The 17,666-nt window shown below is 41.9% G+C and overlaps 1 protein-coding gene across 4 annotated transcripts in view; it reads right to left on the minus strand.

Moving 5' to 3' along the window:
- Window positions 1-16,817, minus strand: part of unc5a (unc-5 netrin receptor A) — a 140,668-nt gene extending 123,851 nt beyond the window's left edge. For all 4 annotated transcript variants that reach the window (XM_073486816.1, XM_073486815.1, XM_073486814.1 and 1 more), the window contains exon 1: window positions 16,204-16,817. In XM_073486816.1, coding sequence (XP_073342917.1) covers window positions 16,204-16,294 — 91 coding nt within the window. In that variant the 5' untranslated portion in view covers window positions 16,295-16,817. The remainder of the gene's footprint in view (window positions 1-16,203) is intronic.
- Between the last annotated feature and the right edge of the window lie 849 nt (window positions 16,818-17,666).

Genomic DNA, 17,666 nt, shown 5'->3' on the forward strand with positions numbered 1-17,666 from the left:
GCTAAGATTGAATGAAGATCAACTCAAGAAACTCCTGCTGTTTAACTCATATTTTTCTGATGGCAGAACAACAAAAAATGCCATTACATTGATTAGTGGAAGGATAATGCAAATTCGCACATAATAAAAATTAATTCAGAAGCAAGCGATCATCAGGAAAAATATTCAGTTCATTAAATTGAATTTATTTATTTCCGTAGCCAAAGGAAAATTACAAATTGCTCCTCATAACATTTAATTTTGTTGTTATTCTGCATACGGTTTTGTTTTGTTAACCTGCCCGAGTTTAACCTTGTGAATAAAACAACACAGAAAAGGTTAAGCCAAACACACTAACATTTGACTCCCCCTTATCACTGCTCAATGTTAACACATTGAAAAACACGGTTACAGGCATGTGAATATACAGTCTGTATGTGTGTGCCTGTGTGTGCAAGCATGTGTCGTGTGCGCTATTCATTCGACACTTTTTTTCTCCTCATTGTTGAAGGAACCGCCAGCTTAGCTTCAAGCACATCACCCTATAATTGTTCCTTGGTTCATATCTGTCATGACACTTCTATAGGTCTGCAGCCACTGTCACAAACCGCAGCCTGCAGCCCAAATGGGGTCGCTCTATTTTTTCCTCAGTATCTCATACAACCAGCCTTTGTTCCTCATAGCACAATCTGGAGATGCCATTAGTGGGGAGGGAGACAGTGATGTTTAGTGACAGCCAACGACTCCTCTGGTCAAGAAAGTGCCCCGGAGTCATCAGAGTGTCACACACACCCCTCCGCTCTGACTGAACACAGCCTCGGCTCCCCAAGTTCACCTTTGTTCTAGCTATCTGAGAAGCAGAAAGCTAATTGTGTGACAGGGGTCGGGGTGGGCAGCACCCACGACAGCCTGAGTTGTGCCACTGCGTAAAGCTGCCAGGCCTTCTTGTCAGACATAGTGCAGGAGAATCCGACACAAAAAATTAGGCGAAGAGGGGGAGGCTCTCGTTTTGCTGCAAGTGGCAGTTTTTGTCTTTGTGTTCTGTTCATGACTATTGTCATCACATTTAGGGCTGAGCTCAAAAACATGCAGAAATTCTGCAAGCGGCTGGGTGGGATGATAAGAGAGGAGCTACATGGCCTGTTTGGAGCTGATAACTTAGACTCAGCATAAATCAAACACCTTCTGGCGATTCAAATAATTTGTACAGTTGGGCATCATATGTTGAGAGGGGATGGAAGAATTCAGAGCAAGAAAGTATCATGCCTCAGTGCCCCAAAATGAAATGCTGCAGACTTGTCAAATTACATCTTCCCAGTGAAATGCTTATGCTGTGATTTACCAGCATTATTGTATAATACACAACACATTTTTTACACTTAAATTAAGTACAACTGCAGCGTCCAACTTTTCCAAACAACTATTACCAATGTTAAACACACAATGTAATTTTTGGTTCAAGGGGTCTGTCAATCAAAACAATTAAAACAAATGAGTACTTTGATGAAATTGTGAAGTAGTGTGGAGTTGTTGTCTTCATTATTAAACAACAACTTTGCCAATGAAAAATGTATCTGACATGACTCAGGCAAAACTATTCACGGGTGAGGTACTGTTAAAGTGTTTAGTACCTTCTTCCCTCTATTGTTTCCTGTGTTTCCCCGAAGCGACAGGCAACCGAATGAAACCTTTCGTAAAATCACCTCGAGTAAAATTGCAGATTTCTCTGGGGTTGAACATTGTTGGAAACTTTTGGGATAATCTAAGTACACAACTCAACAAAATATAAAACCAAAGGTGCAGTCATTTGTTCAACATTTTAATGTGGAAATGTTACATATTATATCTTTAAAATCATGTTAACTTATTTTATTTCCTCTCCAGCTCTGAGTGAAGCATTGCCTTCACTCTCCTGTGGTTATTTAACATAGCCAAAACAAACAGTAAATCAGCTTGTGGTTCATTTGTGGATAACGTCGTGTGGAGACAACACCACAAACCACTCTATAGGCAGTTAATGGGTTTACTTGGCTGCTTCACACTTGTGGGACCTTGGGCCCTGCTGTTTGCTTTAGGCTCTGGCAATTTCCACCAGGCTGTGGAGGCTCTATGCATCAGTGCTGGCTTAACACAAAATGGCAGCCTGTTACAAAGGATGGGCACAGATAACGCTCGAGTTTATGTCAGGAAAAAATTTGATGCATGAATCTCAACCAAAGACTACTACTTAGCTCAATGCTGGAAATTTGTTTTACTGGCTATTTGAAGTCTGAGTTGTAGTTTTACAGGGATAAAGCTGACATAGAGGAGTAGACAAAAATCATATTTCCAAATGATCTACTGTCAGCTCCTCGCCTCCTCTAATGAGTGACGAGAGCTAAAGGTACGCCGTTTATTAATCTGAAAGGTAAGACAAGCTTGATAAAAGGAAAGCTGAAGGCTGCAGAGTCAAAATGAGAAAAGCGCCTTTTTGAGATCTTAGAAGTATTATCCAAGTAAGGAAGTCTTTTTTAATACACGGGACTGGTTTGTTCCACAATTTTATCTTGATCCTTAGAACACGACTAGGACAAATCCTCTCTTTAAAATCTGGACAGGGACTTGAAGACTTCTGTAGCAGAGCGCACAAAGATAAAATAATTTCTTGTGTAGCAAATGATCTTCTTAAAATGATTACTCTGCTCTTTTGTGTAAAAAGTTAAGATGTAACAGTGTAACACTTCTGCAGGAAAATACATCAAAAAAATATTAGGAGGAAAAAAAGTTTAACAATGACATTTTCAACAACAATCTGACTCAGCCAGGAAAGTTATTATTTAATCATTATTACTTTAGTGAAAATGGCAGAGCAAAGCCATATGCAGTGTATGTTGCAGACCAAGAAATTAGAAAATAAGCCAAATTGCATTTGGCTCTGTGATGATTCAGCCTGAAACCAATCTGTCTAAGTTTTCAGTCGGGTAATTTGAAAACCAGAAATATGACTTTAAATAGCTAAGTATGTACTGTCTCACAGTGGCACTTCCATCAGGCATTACGGGGGGTGATTCAGGGACGTGGTCTGAAGTCTGGCTCTGAGAACTTGTGAAAGATAGCAAATAAGATGATTCATAACACTTCAACTGAGGAACAGAAAGCAGAACAATTGAAAAGGTTACTCGGTGTCTAACACATAGTAGACCTTGTACACAAAAGTACAGGCATTAAAGGACAGATTGTGTAAATAACTGTGAAATAAAAAAAGAGTACAGGCGTGGGTTAAACATATAATGAGGGCATCAAAAACAGCTGTTTAAGGTAGACCTATCATGCTTTTTTTCCTTTCCCTCAGTGTGTTATATAGGTTTTTATGCATGTAAAAGGTCTTGAAAGTTAAAAAAGCCCAAAGTCCGCGCCAACAGGAGCTCCTCTCTCCGCAAGACAACAACAACCTCTCAAGTGCCTGAAACACCTCGGCTTTAATTCCGTGACTACTTGACATCACACTACGTCAACATGTCACACATTTCTGCCTAGCGGCTAGCTTGGCACGTAAAAATGAAGCACAGCTGCTCTGTAGTTGACTGCACAGACCAGCACATGCTTAACGAGCGACCACAGCATTTCAGATTTTTGTAATCATGAAGCCACAGGACGTTTTTCACAAAACGAGGGCCAGTACAAAGCTAAGCACATACCATCAGCACAAAAGTCTTCATCTCCTCACATCCGAGCCTTTTTGAATGCAAGTGGATTAATTTTAACTTAATTTTTGATGGAAATGATGAATGTTCTCACATTAACTGGAAAACCATCTTATTACGAAAACATCTATTATGTAGGTCAGCCTGATGAATCAGGTGTTAGCATGTTGCTCGGCTAATGTGGCTAGTCCCAGTCTGGGGCAATGTTGGACTAATGTTGTAATATTGTGAGACAGTCAAGGGAAACTGAACGTCAAGCCTCACTTCTAGCCAACCAAATACTTTACTGTTATACGAAGTCTGTTTTGCTCCTCATCGATGTCTGCGTGTGTGTTGCTGCTGTGCGTAAATTGACTGGAAAGACATGCACTGAAGGTAATGATATAGATACGAAGAGACATACAAAGAGAGCGTTGCTGGTTCAGGTGTGTGTGAGCTGACCAATCAGAGCAGACTGAGCTTTTCGGGAGGGGGGCCTTAAAGAGACAGGAGCTAAAAAAGAGCGTTTCAGACAGAGGGAGAATACAGTACTGCAGCACTGGCCATTATGAGAAAACCGATGCTGGTTTTGAGCACTAAAGCATGTAAACCTATTCTAGTAGTAACCCATAATAAAATTATGAACCTAAAAATGAGCATAATATGTCTTCTTTAAAATGTAAATGTGAACAGTCAGAGATGTGGAGAATAGTCTATGTAATACTGAGGCCGATATACAGTAATGTCTGTTAATTACAGGTAAGAGTAGGAGTTCTGTTTGTGTGGATGTGTTGATATGAGCAAAATTAAAAGGTAAAAAGAGGTGAGGCTCTGGAGGTAAATTAAGCGAGGCGCAGCAACAGTTACACGTGGGTGGAGATGGGGTGATTCTAGGTTGGCCTGTTAGAATCAACCTAAATAACGAAGTGAAGAGGAAAAAAACACTCCCTTTCTACCCTTCCTCATTAACTATTTCCTCTTGCCTTGTTATTTATTAGTTTCCCTCTTAAAGTTCCTCATTAGACACTAATAAAGAAATAAGAAGAGGGATCACCTCCCTCAGACCCTAAGGAGGGTGCAGCCCCAATGTAAGTCGGACATTGCTTTCCACTCAAAAAAGAAAACGCCTCCAAACCCTCCAGAGAGAGCCTGCTCATAGTGGATTAATGTGCCTTTATAAAGTTGTCATGTCTGGTAGAGATTAAGGGGACCTGGTCCTCCCTCCCTCCCCATGCTGCACCACATCAGTCTAGCCCAGTGGAGCCCCCTGGTGCCATGAAGGCGGGACCAGAGGAGCATGCCACCAAAAGTTTCTGCGAGAGTCAAACAGGGACTCCGATAAACTATATACAATAATGATAAACGACAAGACAAGGAGTTTAAAATCAAATTAAAAGAGAACACAAAGTTATATTAAAGTCAACATCTGGTGTTTCATGAGTTCTGCCAATTGTGTAAGAGTGAGTCTGTCTGATAAATATACTCCAGTAAAGATAAGGAGTTTGGTAAGGATAGCTTGTGGTTTCTGACTATATACAGAACAAGGCTGACGTTTCCCATTTGATTACAGAGCAGCTGAGGACACAACAGAAGAACTTTGAAACTGAAACTCTGAAATCCAAAGTAGGGCTGCATGATAATGGAAAAAAACCATTGTACCATGTTGGTTTTTGGCGATATATATTACGATATAAAAAAATACAGGAATTTTCACCAGATAATTTGAGTGGCCCTATTTGGAAATTAAATCATTCAAGAATAATTGTGGTGATTTTGAGGGCGTGCATTTCATCAGACAGGCCCAGCTTTGTTAGATAAATTCATCAAGACTAATTGTTATCAGAACAGCCATCTATCCCAGAGCCATTAAATCACACAAAAATATGTAATATCAGACACTGCAGTTTTTCCTTTTGTATCACGCAGCAAAGAAGTTGGAGCATGAAATGAGTTAATTTGTGACTATTGCTCATGTGCACATTGCAATGTTGATGCTGAAACTATATATTCCGCAGCCCTAAACCAAACTGTCTGTCAGTTAGATACGTCCTCACATCTGCATTTTATATGCAACGACAGAGTCTCATGTAGTAGTTGCATGTGATAAACACTACAGCATCCTGCTGACGCTTGACATCACGTCACCAACATCAAGGAGCACAGATTTCATATCTTGACACCAATCAAAACAGCTATAGAGGAAAACAGCCAGACATGGTTTCCTCCAGCTCACTGTTTAAACTCCATTGGCTAGTGTCATCACAATTATATTTACAACATTGGGCTGACACTCTTATCCAGTGTGACTTATAGTGCTGCTCAGTATTCATGATTAAACGCGACATTTGTGACCACTCTTGGGATGCATCTGTGATCCCATCACCCCACAGGACTTGATCAAGGCATGTGCAGATGCCAACATCAGAAATGTCTGATATTAAGCTAATATCAGTCTAGTTATCCGACTTTTTCCGTGATCCATGAGCCCTTGAATTAAAAAAATAATCCTCACTCATTATTTGTCAGTCAAACTCAGTCATACCTGGTACATCCCAAATTGACTTTTTAGCTCCAATTAGATTGTCAAAACTGGAATAATTGAGATGAATAATCCTCCATATTGTCTTCGGCTTATGAGTGATGGGATGTTCTGAATTGGGAGTAGAAATTTGCCACAGCGACTCAGAAATAAAGGATGGATGAAGTCATTAGAGGAGCTGTTAACAATATCGTATGAACCGGGCTCGGTCAGAGGCCAGCGTCCATTCAATCACTGCTTGAAATTGAACACCAACTCACATTCATTAAACGACAGCCGAATCTAGCAAATAACTCCTTGCATTCTTGTTTATTGGTCACCAGATGTCCGCCTGCCCCTACTGCATGCGAGGCAAATTAATTAAAATGACCAATCTGAACCAAGCTTTGTTTTTTACTGAATGAGTTGAACATTGCCAACTCCCAAAAGATGCAACAGCAAAATTACAATCAATAATCTGTAAAAGCACTTTCAAGTCTATAAACAGTACACAAGCAAATACACATGATTCAGTGTCCAATTAAGCTAAAGTAGCATCTGTTAGGCCGTAGCGGAGGCACTGCGGTATGGTGACATCATACTGTCTTTATGACACAGGAGGTTTGAACACTAACAAGAACTGCAATATATCTTCTTCTATCCACCCACACCAAACTTCATGCTGATGTCAGTTTTTATCCGTCAATTGAGTGCACCCAGTGGACTTAAGCCCAGACCTGTTGTGCACTAATGAAAGGTATATCAACATACTGTGTACATGACTCGAGCTGTTTAATTCAAAATAAATGAGACACAAAGTTTGCATGACCATGTGAGTGTCTTTCCTAATGAGCAATGCTTTGTAGCTGCTATGAGCACAAGAGCCGCCTGTATGCTGACAGCTACAAGCCTGCATGTTGGAATTTACACACAGAAAATTATTAAATATTCACATCCAGTGCCAAAGACCACCCTTGAACTGACAGGGGAAAAAATATATAGTAACACTTACTGTGCATGAACAAATATACTGTTAAGACAAGTGTATAAACCTCCCATGTGTTGTATTGTGTACTCCAGTGGGCTGCCTGAACTAGCCTGCAGGTTTGGTTAATTTTCGTGTAGTTAATTTTCTTTTTGCATATAAACAAGTAAGCTCCTCTCATCTGTTTGGTTAGGAAACCCACTGTTGATTTGTCAGGAAATGTTGCTACATTGCTACAGCATCACATAATCACAGGTAGCCACAGGAAAACTGGGCTTACAAGCAATTAGAGCAGTGTTTAATTCCAACAAATTTTTCATTTCAACAGTTTCAGCTTCACAAGTTACACCCGTAGGCTTGATTAAACATTCACCACTGTCAGTTTTTAAAGTGGATTATGGCAAGATGTTCTCTCCAACAGAATGGTGCATATTGGATCTAGTTGCCTGCCAACGTTTGACTGAACAAATCCAATATGGGGTATCTAATGGTATAATAAATAGTGCTTAAAGTAGTGTAATACTTCAACAAACTTAGTCCACAGAAAACCATATGGAGGAAGAGAATTTTACATGTTTTTCAGAGTTGTATGGTAGAAGAGCTGCTTTAAATTACTCTTAATTGGCCAGACAATCATTGCCAGGTCCTCCTCCACCAACTTCTTGGTTTTCTTTTACTCTTTCACATTGGACAAAAAACCACCAACACCCACTAACATCTGGCTTTTGTCTTCAATGTGAGGGTACAAATTGGCATTCATTCAAATGACTCTGCAGAGGCCAACAGGTGTTTTTTCAGCTCCAGGTCTGAGCAGTGGTGATTGAAACATGACATTCAGGTGGACACAGGGATTTTTTAGCCCACTTGTTGAGATTAAGGACATTGACATGTAAATATTTTTCCATCCATCTCTGCTCAGGCAGCGGCCGAACATTGTTCAGTTGGTGTTGAGTTTAAAAGAGACTACGTAAACACCGTTACACTGCCACTGGTATTCATGTCAGCACCTGATCCATGCCAGCTGCCTGATCAGTATGAGCATAGGCATGTGCCACAGACATAAGAAGGAAGCGAGATGGGTCACTCTTTAGCTAGTTCCATCATCAGCTCCAGAAAAAAATTCTGATTGTTATTGACAAAGACTTTTTAAAAGCTAGAGCCCAACCGATATGCAGTTTTTGGAGCCGATGCCGATAATTACGGAGTAAAGACTTCCAGTATTAATATATTGACCGATATACACACATTTTTAGCAGTGATCCCTCAAATGTAGTCATCACACTTGATTGAACACAATTTGTAATGAAGGCAGGATATGTTAAAGTGTAACAATTAACTGTATTGTCTAAAATGACACAAGTGAACTGAAAAAATAATCTTCACTAGAAATGTAATAATTATTAATCACCCAAAACATTGTTTTCTGCACTGTGTTCTTTAAAAACAATAACTTTTGATATCGGCTGAAATCAACAACATATATGCCAACCAATATATCAGTCAGGCTCTATTAAAAACAACTTTAAACATCTTGATCGAGCAATGATGAGGTATATGATCTGCTGCTTCATACTGTCCCCTATTTTCCTGCACATTTGTGACAGGGAATGTGACACACTAGAAAAAACAACCCGCGTTTAAAAAAATCTACATATAAGGGCTAATTTTGTTGTAAAAATAGCAGCAATGTGTATTCAATGATGACAACTTATTGAGGTTATAGTGTAAATCACTGTTGCCAAAATAGTCTAATAGACATCTAGGACTAAAATAAGTTCCATTCCTCCTGAAACTGATTACTTCAAATTATGAGCATTAATTTCTCTAACATGACTAAACCTTCTATATTAATTCTGCCTCACAGGAGTGTAAATCAGTAGACAATTAACAACAACAATGCCAGAGCAGAGCTGCTCTTTGCTCATCTTTTGAAATTCAAGCACCGTCGACTAGAAAGTGCAGGTAGACAACACGCTTTGATTCAAAATGAATGCATTGTCAGTGGACGTTTAAATCCATAAAAGCCATAATCAAGTGCAAGGTGTGCTGCACAAAAAAGGGAGTGTCTAGCCTCAATGGTATCCGTGTTGTCATGATTAATTCTACTGGAGTAAGGGCCTGAATGTGTTTTCTGTGAGCACAGTGTTCCTGATGGCCTTGCCAAGAAAATCTGCTGCTTAGTTTTAAGCTTTGAATCAGTAATGTTCAGACCTCATTTCACATCAGGAAATGGTTTGTTTGGGAAAAACAATAACACGGGGACCTACATAGATCAGAGAGGCCGTTCCCTTGCTGCTACACATTTAGGGTGGATGATAAATGGTTTATTTTTTGTGGGTATCAACTTCCGTCGCACAACATCAGAAGGATTTCCAGTGATGATTTCAGGTACAAGAGGAAAAGGAAGACGACAAAAAAAAAAAAAGCCATCTGAGCTGACATGATCTTTCAGTTTTTTTCTTTACATATCCAGAAAGCAAAAGGTGACACAAATGACATCAGTAATGTTGTATCAATACTGAATTATTAACAAGTTTGCCGCTCAACCCAGCATATTCTAACCTTACATCACAAAACATGCTGTCTGGGCTTGAATGTGCACAGAGTCACTGCTCTGTTGACTCAGTTGAATTGCTTGCCTAAGGCATCACTGCCTGGACACATACACATAATTACAAAAGGTCACTGTGCCTCCTGTCTTGTCAACAAAATCACTTCAAGATGACAAATTCTGGCTCAGGCTGAGCCAGACCTTTCTCAGATACCCTTGCCAATCAAGCGCCAGCAGGGCTGTCTGGGTAGCCTCAGGTGATTTCTAATTATATCTTTTACATGCCATACTAAACAGGGCTAAGCATAACAATGAGCCATACGTTTGGTTGGAGGTGTGTTTTCTCTTCAAGGTTGAAGTAGCAGACAAAAGAGTCATTATCTCGTAACTTCTGACTATAAGCGGCTGAAAAACAGCGTTGTTAAAATTAGAATGAGATGATTTTATTTTATTTTAAAGAAAGGGTCCATGTCAAGCTCATAAGGTTCTTACATTTGGCTGTGTACTACTTGAAAATGTTTACATTATTTTGTATCTTACTATCCATTGCTGCAGCACTTCTATTCAGCGTCATCTGAGGGGTGTGTTTTTGCACCTGTCTCTTTAAAGCCAACCTCCCGAAAAGTCCAGTCTGCTCTCATTGGTCAGCTCTGACAGGCCTGAGCAGGCACCGCCCACATTGTTTTCGCAATAGGTCTGCCGGTGTTTTTGCTGGGGGCATGGCTGAGGATGGTGACTGTATAGTTGTGACATCACAACCTTATGGAAGTTTTTGACGCCTCGTTTAAAAAGGCACAATTTCTGAATGTGGGCTGTATGCATTTCTCTGTGGATTGAGCATTTTGATACTTTCACAGCATCTATATATAGCACCTAAACCTGCTTTCTAACCAAAAAAGACATGGAAGTATCTCTTTCTACAATATGGGACTTTTCATATCACAATAAAGTGTTGAAGTGTATACTTACATGACACAAATGCACATGGTGATACACAATGACATTAAACTGATGTTATCTGCCAAATGCCAGTTCACATCGAATGCCCTTCACACTATCTCAAAGTTCCTTTCCCACCGCATACTCTGCAGACTTTCCTTCCAGTTCACTCACTATATGATGAAGTGGAAGTGGCTTTCACATCGCTCCCTGGCGGCCTTACTAAGGTACTATTAATCTATGGCTCTCCATATTGCATTCAGATCCGCTTTCCCCCAGCCACCACCTGGCCTGAAGTAAAGGCCAGAAGAGGACCCAGAGGACTGGACAGTCTCTTATTATGAGCTGCACCAAGACACCTCTGGGTTTCTAAGCGCTTCCTCTGACAGTGACTGATGGCCAATTAACCATTTGGAGAAGAGTATTGATCACTTGGAGAACAGGATGGATCTGGAAACATCTCCTAACACATCACTACTCTCACTGTACAAAGTGAGCAGCCAGACAGCACATCATGTATACTAAAAACAAACATTACAAACAAAGAAAGCCTTTTCACACACATGTTATCTAAGACTAGCACACACCAAAACTGTCCACCATATCCGTTTCCTGGTCAACAACAATTGGCGAAATCGTGGCCAAGAGATTCTGAGGGAAAAATCTACAGCAAAGTGCCTTTTGGCAGCTCTATCTTCTCTTGTGATTGACTTGCGAAACATCAACCTTGACACGTCCCACTGTTCTTTGCTGAGGTGAAATTTTTTCCAAGCAAGAGAACACAGTGGCATCCGGGGTTCAAGGTCAGCAATGCATGTTCTCTCTCTCTCTGTGAGAGAGTGTGAGAGAGAGAAAAAGACAATGACCGAGGAAAAAGAACATTCGATTAGACCCTCCAGGAAAAGACTCAGTACTCAGCTCAACAAGCTCATTCTGACTTCTCATTGGTGGCCCTTGGATATATGAGGCTGAGTGTTGGCACATGATGGTTGGCAGCACAGATACACAACAGTAGAGATTGAGGGCAATCTGTCAATTGCTAATACAATGTCAGACACTGTGGCCTTCTATGAATTATGGTCTTGGTTCCCACTGATCTGACTCACTGGATGTAAACTGCGGGTATAAGCATGCCATTGGCTGGCTATTTCAGGTTGCCAATTGCAGGATGCGTGTTACCATTTTCAAAATCCTTGCCACAACAGGAAACAAATACAGCAACCTACAGCAAGTTACCCTCACCCTAACGTGGTCGATAACAGTACAACCTGAACAAGCAAGCAGCCGTTTCTTTTTCTTCTCTTGAATTGATTTAGCCATTCTAATGGCGGGGCTCGCCACCCCACGTTTAAATATTCCACCAAAACAAGTTCACCCTGACACTGTTTTGCAGGGGCACCGTCGCTGCATCCTGGGCATTGCCCAGCCCAAAGACAGTTGTGATTGGTTTAAAGAAATACAAACAAGCCTCAATGGGTGCAGCCAGACCTTCTTCAGCACTGACACATCACGGTGGAGGTAGGTCTGGCAATGCGAGACTAGGTTCCCAACATAGGGTAATCTCATCCCACATCAGAGGCGAAAGGTCAATTTTATGCTACCTAGATAGAAAAGCACACATAGTGACTACGTTGCACCACGTACCATGAAGGAAACAGCCCAACTCCAACCCCTAAGCGCTCTCACATAGACCTGAATCATAGAAATGGGGTAATTGAAACAAAAGGGCAGAGTTTGACAGAGATGTAGTGCCTTCGCTAGGCCTCTGCACAGACTGCAGAAAATAACACCCAACTCCTCCCCTCTGCAAGGTTCATCCTCCGTGTGTCCTCGGCAACGCCTGTGTCCTTCCAGTACTCCTTAAGATTGCCATTTGCAAATGATAAGCACAGGGACATAGCCTTCTGAAAGATAAGGTGCCTGGGCATTTGTCACCAAATGGCGCGTGCTCCTCCATTGTTTAAAGCTGACCTGTGTTGACATGCACTATTTACCTTTTATTCATTCATGCTGAACTATTATCTCTGCCTCCATTAATCACAGTAACTCTACCTGAAGAAATTACATTTTACAAGATGTGGACAGGAGGAGGATTCAGTTTGTCTGCAACCTTTTTTTTTTTTTTAGACAAATTGAGGGAAAGTGAATTTAAAAAATGTAATACATTTGATCAGCTCTGTCTATCAAATAAGTAATTCCAAGTCTCTTTCACTGTGATGCTGTCCAATTCAAATTCAGGAAGTAGCATACAATACATAACAAGCATTTGTACTCCTGAGGAGTGAAATCATTTTAATTAAAGTGTATGTACCTCCTTGCATGATATATTCTGCATTTGTACATCACGCTAATTTACTGGGTGAGTATCAGCAGTCGACAAAATAAATAACTTTATATAATATTTCCCTCCCCTAGTGCACAACTCTTCCCGTTGTCTGTGTCATTTGAATTCATCTCCCATGACTAGAGGGAACAAAAACTCTTTCTGGTAGTAAATTATCACTTCTCTGTAAAAGACCATATCCCTGCAAATACATGCCGATCATTTGCCATGCATTAGCTATGGGACAGAAATGAAGTGGTTTTAAATTCCTCTGACCAGAAGGCAATTTACCCCAATAAATTATGTTAATTTCAGCTTTCGCCCTCCTTATCGCATTCTTTAGTGAGTCAATGAGGAGAGACAAAACTGGCTGCGAGAAAGACGACTCTGGGATGATTCACATTAGAATGATGAGAGAGACGCCTGGCAAAAAAAAAAAAAAAAAAAGCCTTATATTACTGTACCAAGAAATGGGACTGGGCAAATTACTGTATTACGCAACAGATTTCAGCTTGTTGTCATTTAATGGCCATCTCCTTGCATCATCACAAGGTCTACACCCCGTGGAAATTGCTCTGAGGTGACTGTTCACACGAGTAGGAAGGTGCCTGATACCAAATCCCATGCTCCCTCGCTGAACCAGACAACAATTGCTTGGCAACGCTCTCATTGGGCAAAGGGAAAAACAAAGAAAAATCCAGGATTTTTATTCTTTCTGCATGGATAGCTGGGTTTTGCTGGTCTTTTTCTTGAGGAAGTAACAAGGGACTAACAACGGGCAACAGACTAACAGGAAAGTTTAGATAAATAGTAACAACAGAAACAACAGGAGTTGGAATAATCTGCAGACACAACAGCTAACACACACACAGCAGAAATGCATGTATGCAAATCCTTGTGGAAACACCCTCTCCATCACACATGCACAAACACACACACGCCTTGCATCCTGAAAACATCAAGTGGCGCGCACACGCATACAAAGGCAAAGCAGTACAGTTCTTTGTTCCTGAGGCTGAAAGCGTACCTACCCCCTCTGTCCGGCCCGTCAGATCACTCACAACACAGTGAAAGGGAAAGTGCTCGGCTAGCTCAAATCTAGATTGACAGGCCTACCTTTATTACTGACTGAGTTATGTTTCCCTGCAAAAAAGACAAGTCGGCTTTTGATACGGACGAATGCCGAGTCAGCGCCTTGCCTCTCTACAGAGGATAGCTCGCTGACTGATCTCAGCTGAGACTGTCCCAGCCCTGATGTAGAAAGAATTGGCTACCAAATTACCTTTCCGATCCATTTCTGGAACTCACTCTGTCCTATAAAAGTAGCCTGTAAGCTGTGATGGGAGCTTATGAGGATGCTTGTACTGACCTGATATATGATAGAAAGTGACAGTGAAACAGAGAGCGGGGTCTGCCTAGATATAGGATAAAAGTGACTTTACCTATATCCCTGTACTCAATTATTTTATGAACTGGCTCATTGCTAGTCAGGGTCACAGAAGGGCTGGGAGCCTTTCCCAGCATGCACTGAGTGAGAGGCAGGGAAACACCCTGGACAGAGCTCCTGTCTATCACAGAGCGAACAAAGACACAGACATTATTGCACCTGTGGGAGTCTTAAATTGACGTAATGACAGGAAAAACATGCAACCTCCACACAGAACAGAGGCAGCGAGCAACTTCTTGCTGTGAGGCATTCGCACCCAACCACCACGTCACCCATATACTGTACACCAGCAGCCCAAACCAAATACATCAGATTCAACATGCATCACAAAATGACTTGTAAATACCACCGCACTGCTACTTACTTAGCTTGATATATGACGTCCCTGGAGCATGACTGTTTATTTAATCCTAATATATTCATAATTATACACTAATTAATGCAAGAGAAAAGCCCTCTTAATTCATCATCTCAGTGTCCTGGAGCAAGAGACACAATTACACCAACTTTAACATGTTTGCCTTCCGTCCAAAGCAAGGTTAACAGTTCGGAAACGAGAGCGACGAGAGGCAAATGATGTGTGAAACTCTCGCGTTTTGGATCCTCACCAGCTGCTTCCAGCTGTGTGGCATTGTGAGGGTGATATTTTAGCATCAGGCAGGATGAGTAAAGTGTACAAAAATAGTGAAAAGGCTGAACTGTGAAGTGGTGCATTATGGGCAAAAGGGTAATTGATTGCATTGATTGAATCTGATATGACTGGCCTGCCTGTGCTCCACAGTGACCTGGTATATTAAGGGTCAACGGCCAGCACTCTGTCATGGTGGCATAGAAACTAAGCTGTATTATTGTTAACCCCATCATGATGAGGATATGTGATGTGTGAAGTAACAACTCCAGTCTGAATGTGCTTTCTGGCCACCTTAGCAGCTGAGGGAAACTTATCTTCCACTGCTGTGTGATTGTTTTGTACATCACAGCACATTTGCATGCAATCGGGAGTGTCTGGCCAAGAAGGGGCTGCATCATAAAATGTAACTCATCAGTGCGAGTAGGTCGTCCACCAACTCCGTAAAGCTGTCACCATATACTGCAAATGCAGCAGGAATGAGTCCTGGTCGGGGAGAAACGTGGAGCTGAATGATCCTGCTCGCACCGACTCTGGATATACTGCTCGCCCGGTCACATAGCTCAAAAGATTTAATAACAGAATGATTAGCGGGGGTGATATCTTCTTATATTGGAATTAGACTCGCAGAAAAAAAAAATGCAATAAAAGGTTGTTTATGTGACAGTGTGGAAAGAAGATACAGAGCACTGCGTTTTTGTTTTTTTTTTGTTTAATTGTCCACGGGCCCGTCTGTTCAAACACCTCTTAAAGTGCAGGTGTAGCCCCCCAACTTCCCTTCACGGCGGTGGGGATGAAACACATGCTGCACACCGCCGCTGCCTAAATCTTAATACACCAGCGGCAGAAGACAGCTGGACGATGGTAGCTGACATTTTCCTCAAGTTTTAACCTTGGTGGACACGCCAGAGTCTACAGAAGAGCCTCGCACGTAACCTTGAAGGCGCAGGCTAATTGACGAGTAGTTAGTGCCGGAACAATAAACCCCAACAACGTGCTCCGTCAGCCGCGGCGACATGTCGGTGAGATGAAATAAAAAAAAAAAAACCCGCTAGCGAAGCAACTTCTCACTTGTAGCCTTTTAGTACGCACTTTTTTCCCCCATACACACACATTAATTAACAGCTTCGTTAACACAAAGCACACATGACAAGAGGCAGCTCAAACTCACCAGTGCAGGTGAAGCCAGCGAGGACGAGCCAGAGCACAAGGAGCGTAGCGCCGAACCCACAGCGGACAAAGGGGCCCAGAAGTGAGGGCATCTTCGTGGGTCTTTATCAGCTAAGTTTCGGGGAAAAGACACGGGAGCGGAGAAGAGATGCTGGCACACTGGGCTTCTTACGGTCCGGAGAGTGTCCTCTGTAGCACTAAACGCCTTTTTTCACAACGCCCAAGTCCTTTTTTTTTTTTTTTTTGTGGTTGTTTTCTCTCCTCAACACATATCCTCCCGCCGTACCGTGGCCATCAGTATCCCGGTCGTGCGTCCTCGTTGCTCAGAACAACGCATCACAGGTGTGGTGGTGGTAAATAAACTGCTCCCTTGCTCGCCAGCCAGCCAGCCAGCCGCGGGTTGACTGATGCTGTATTTGTCCACACACACACACGCGCGCGCACACACACACATATAAATATATATATATATATATAAAATAAAAAATAAAAAAAAGCCGCTATCCGCTCACAACTCTCCCTCTCTCTCTCACCGGGCAGAGGAGGGAGGCAGTTTTCTGTTGTTTCCTGTCACTTTGCAGCCTTCCCGCGAAAGAACACCTTCTCCAAATGCGAAAATTGTAAGAATTGGCACCAGAGCAGGAACATCTGCTTGCACAGCAATGCTGGAGTGTTGAGAGTCAGGGAAGGTAGAGGCTGCGATGAGCCGGAGCAGCAAAACCAGGAGCGGATCCTGCGTGCTCACTGGGAATGGAGCGTCCTCAGCGCGCACCCTGCTGTTATATCCTTTTTCTTGGGCAAACATTTACATATCTTGAATAAGCATAACTAACCACATACTGGCAATGCTCGACAGAATGGAAATTATTTCATCCGTGTCTCTACCATGCGATGCTTTTCATATCTTCTGCCTCACATGAAAATGATGGATATGACATTCAGTCCTGTATGATAGGAATCAGATCGGTGCTTTGCATACAAATTCACACAGATCACATCTGCATGTCATTGAGTTCCAGTTAAATATGCCTCTGCTTTGTCTTGGGGGTTTGGTGCCTGTCTGCTGCAGCACGTCAGTGACGGACAAACACAGATGAAGAAGCATGAGGATTAGCGCTCCCATGAGAGGGTTCACCTGTCAGCAAACTCAGACCAGGATGTGACTTATGTTGCAGATAGCTTTTCCTTATTTTCTGGGGGTGTCAGTGGAGTGATTTTCAGACTATTCAGCCATGCCTTTTACAACACTGCCAGAATCGACAGCAGATTATTAATACACTTCTGAGGAGAAGGGGGGTTGTGTCTTTGTTTATCTATTTCTCCACTCCCTCATTGTAGTCAGCAGAATAATAAGTGGGAACTGGACCACTGTCTTACCAGCTAATTATGGGGCTCATGTAGATGGATGATTCCTCAGATAGAGCTCAGCTATTATACAAACTCATTACGCCTTCTCTCCATCCA

This window comes from Pagrus major, chromosome 18 (assembly GCF_040436345.1).
Source record: "Pagrus major chromosome 18, Pma_NU_1.0".
Taxonomy (NCBI): domain Eukaryota; kingdom Metazoa; phylum Chordata; class Actinopteri; order Spariformes; family Sparidae; genus Pagrus; species Pagrus major.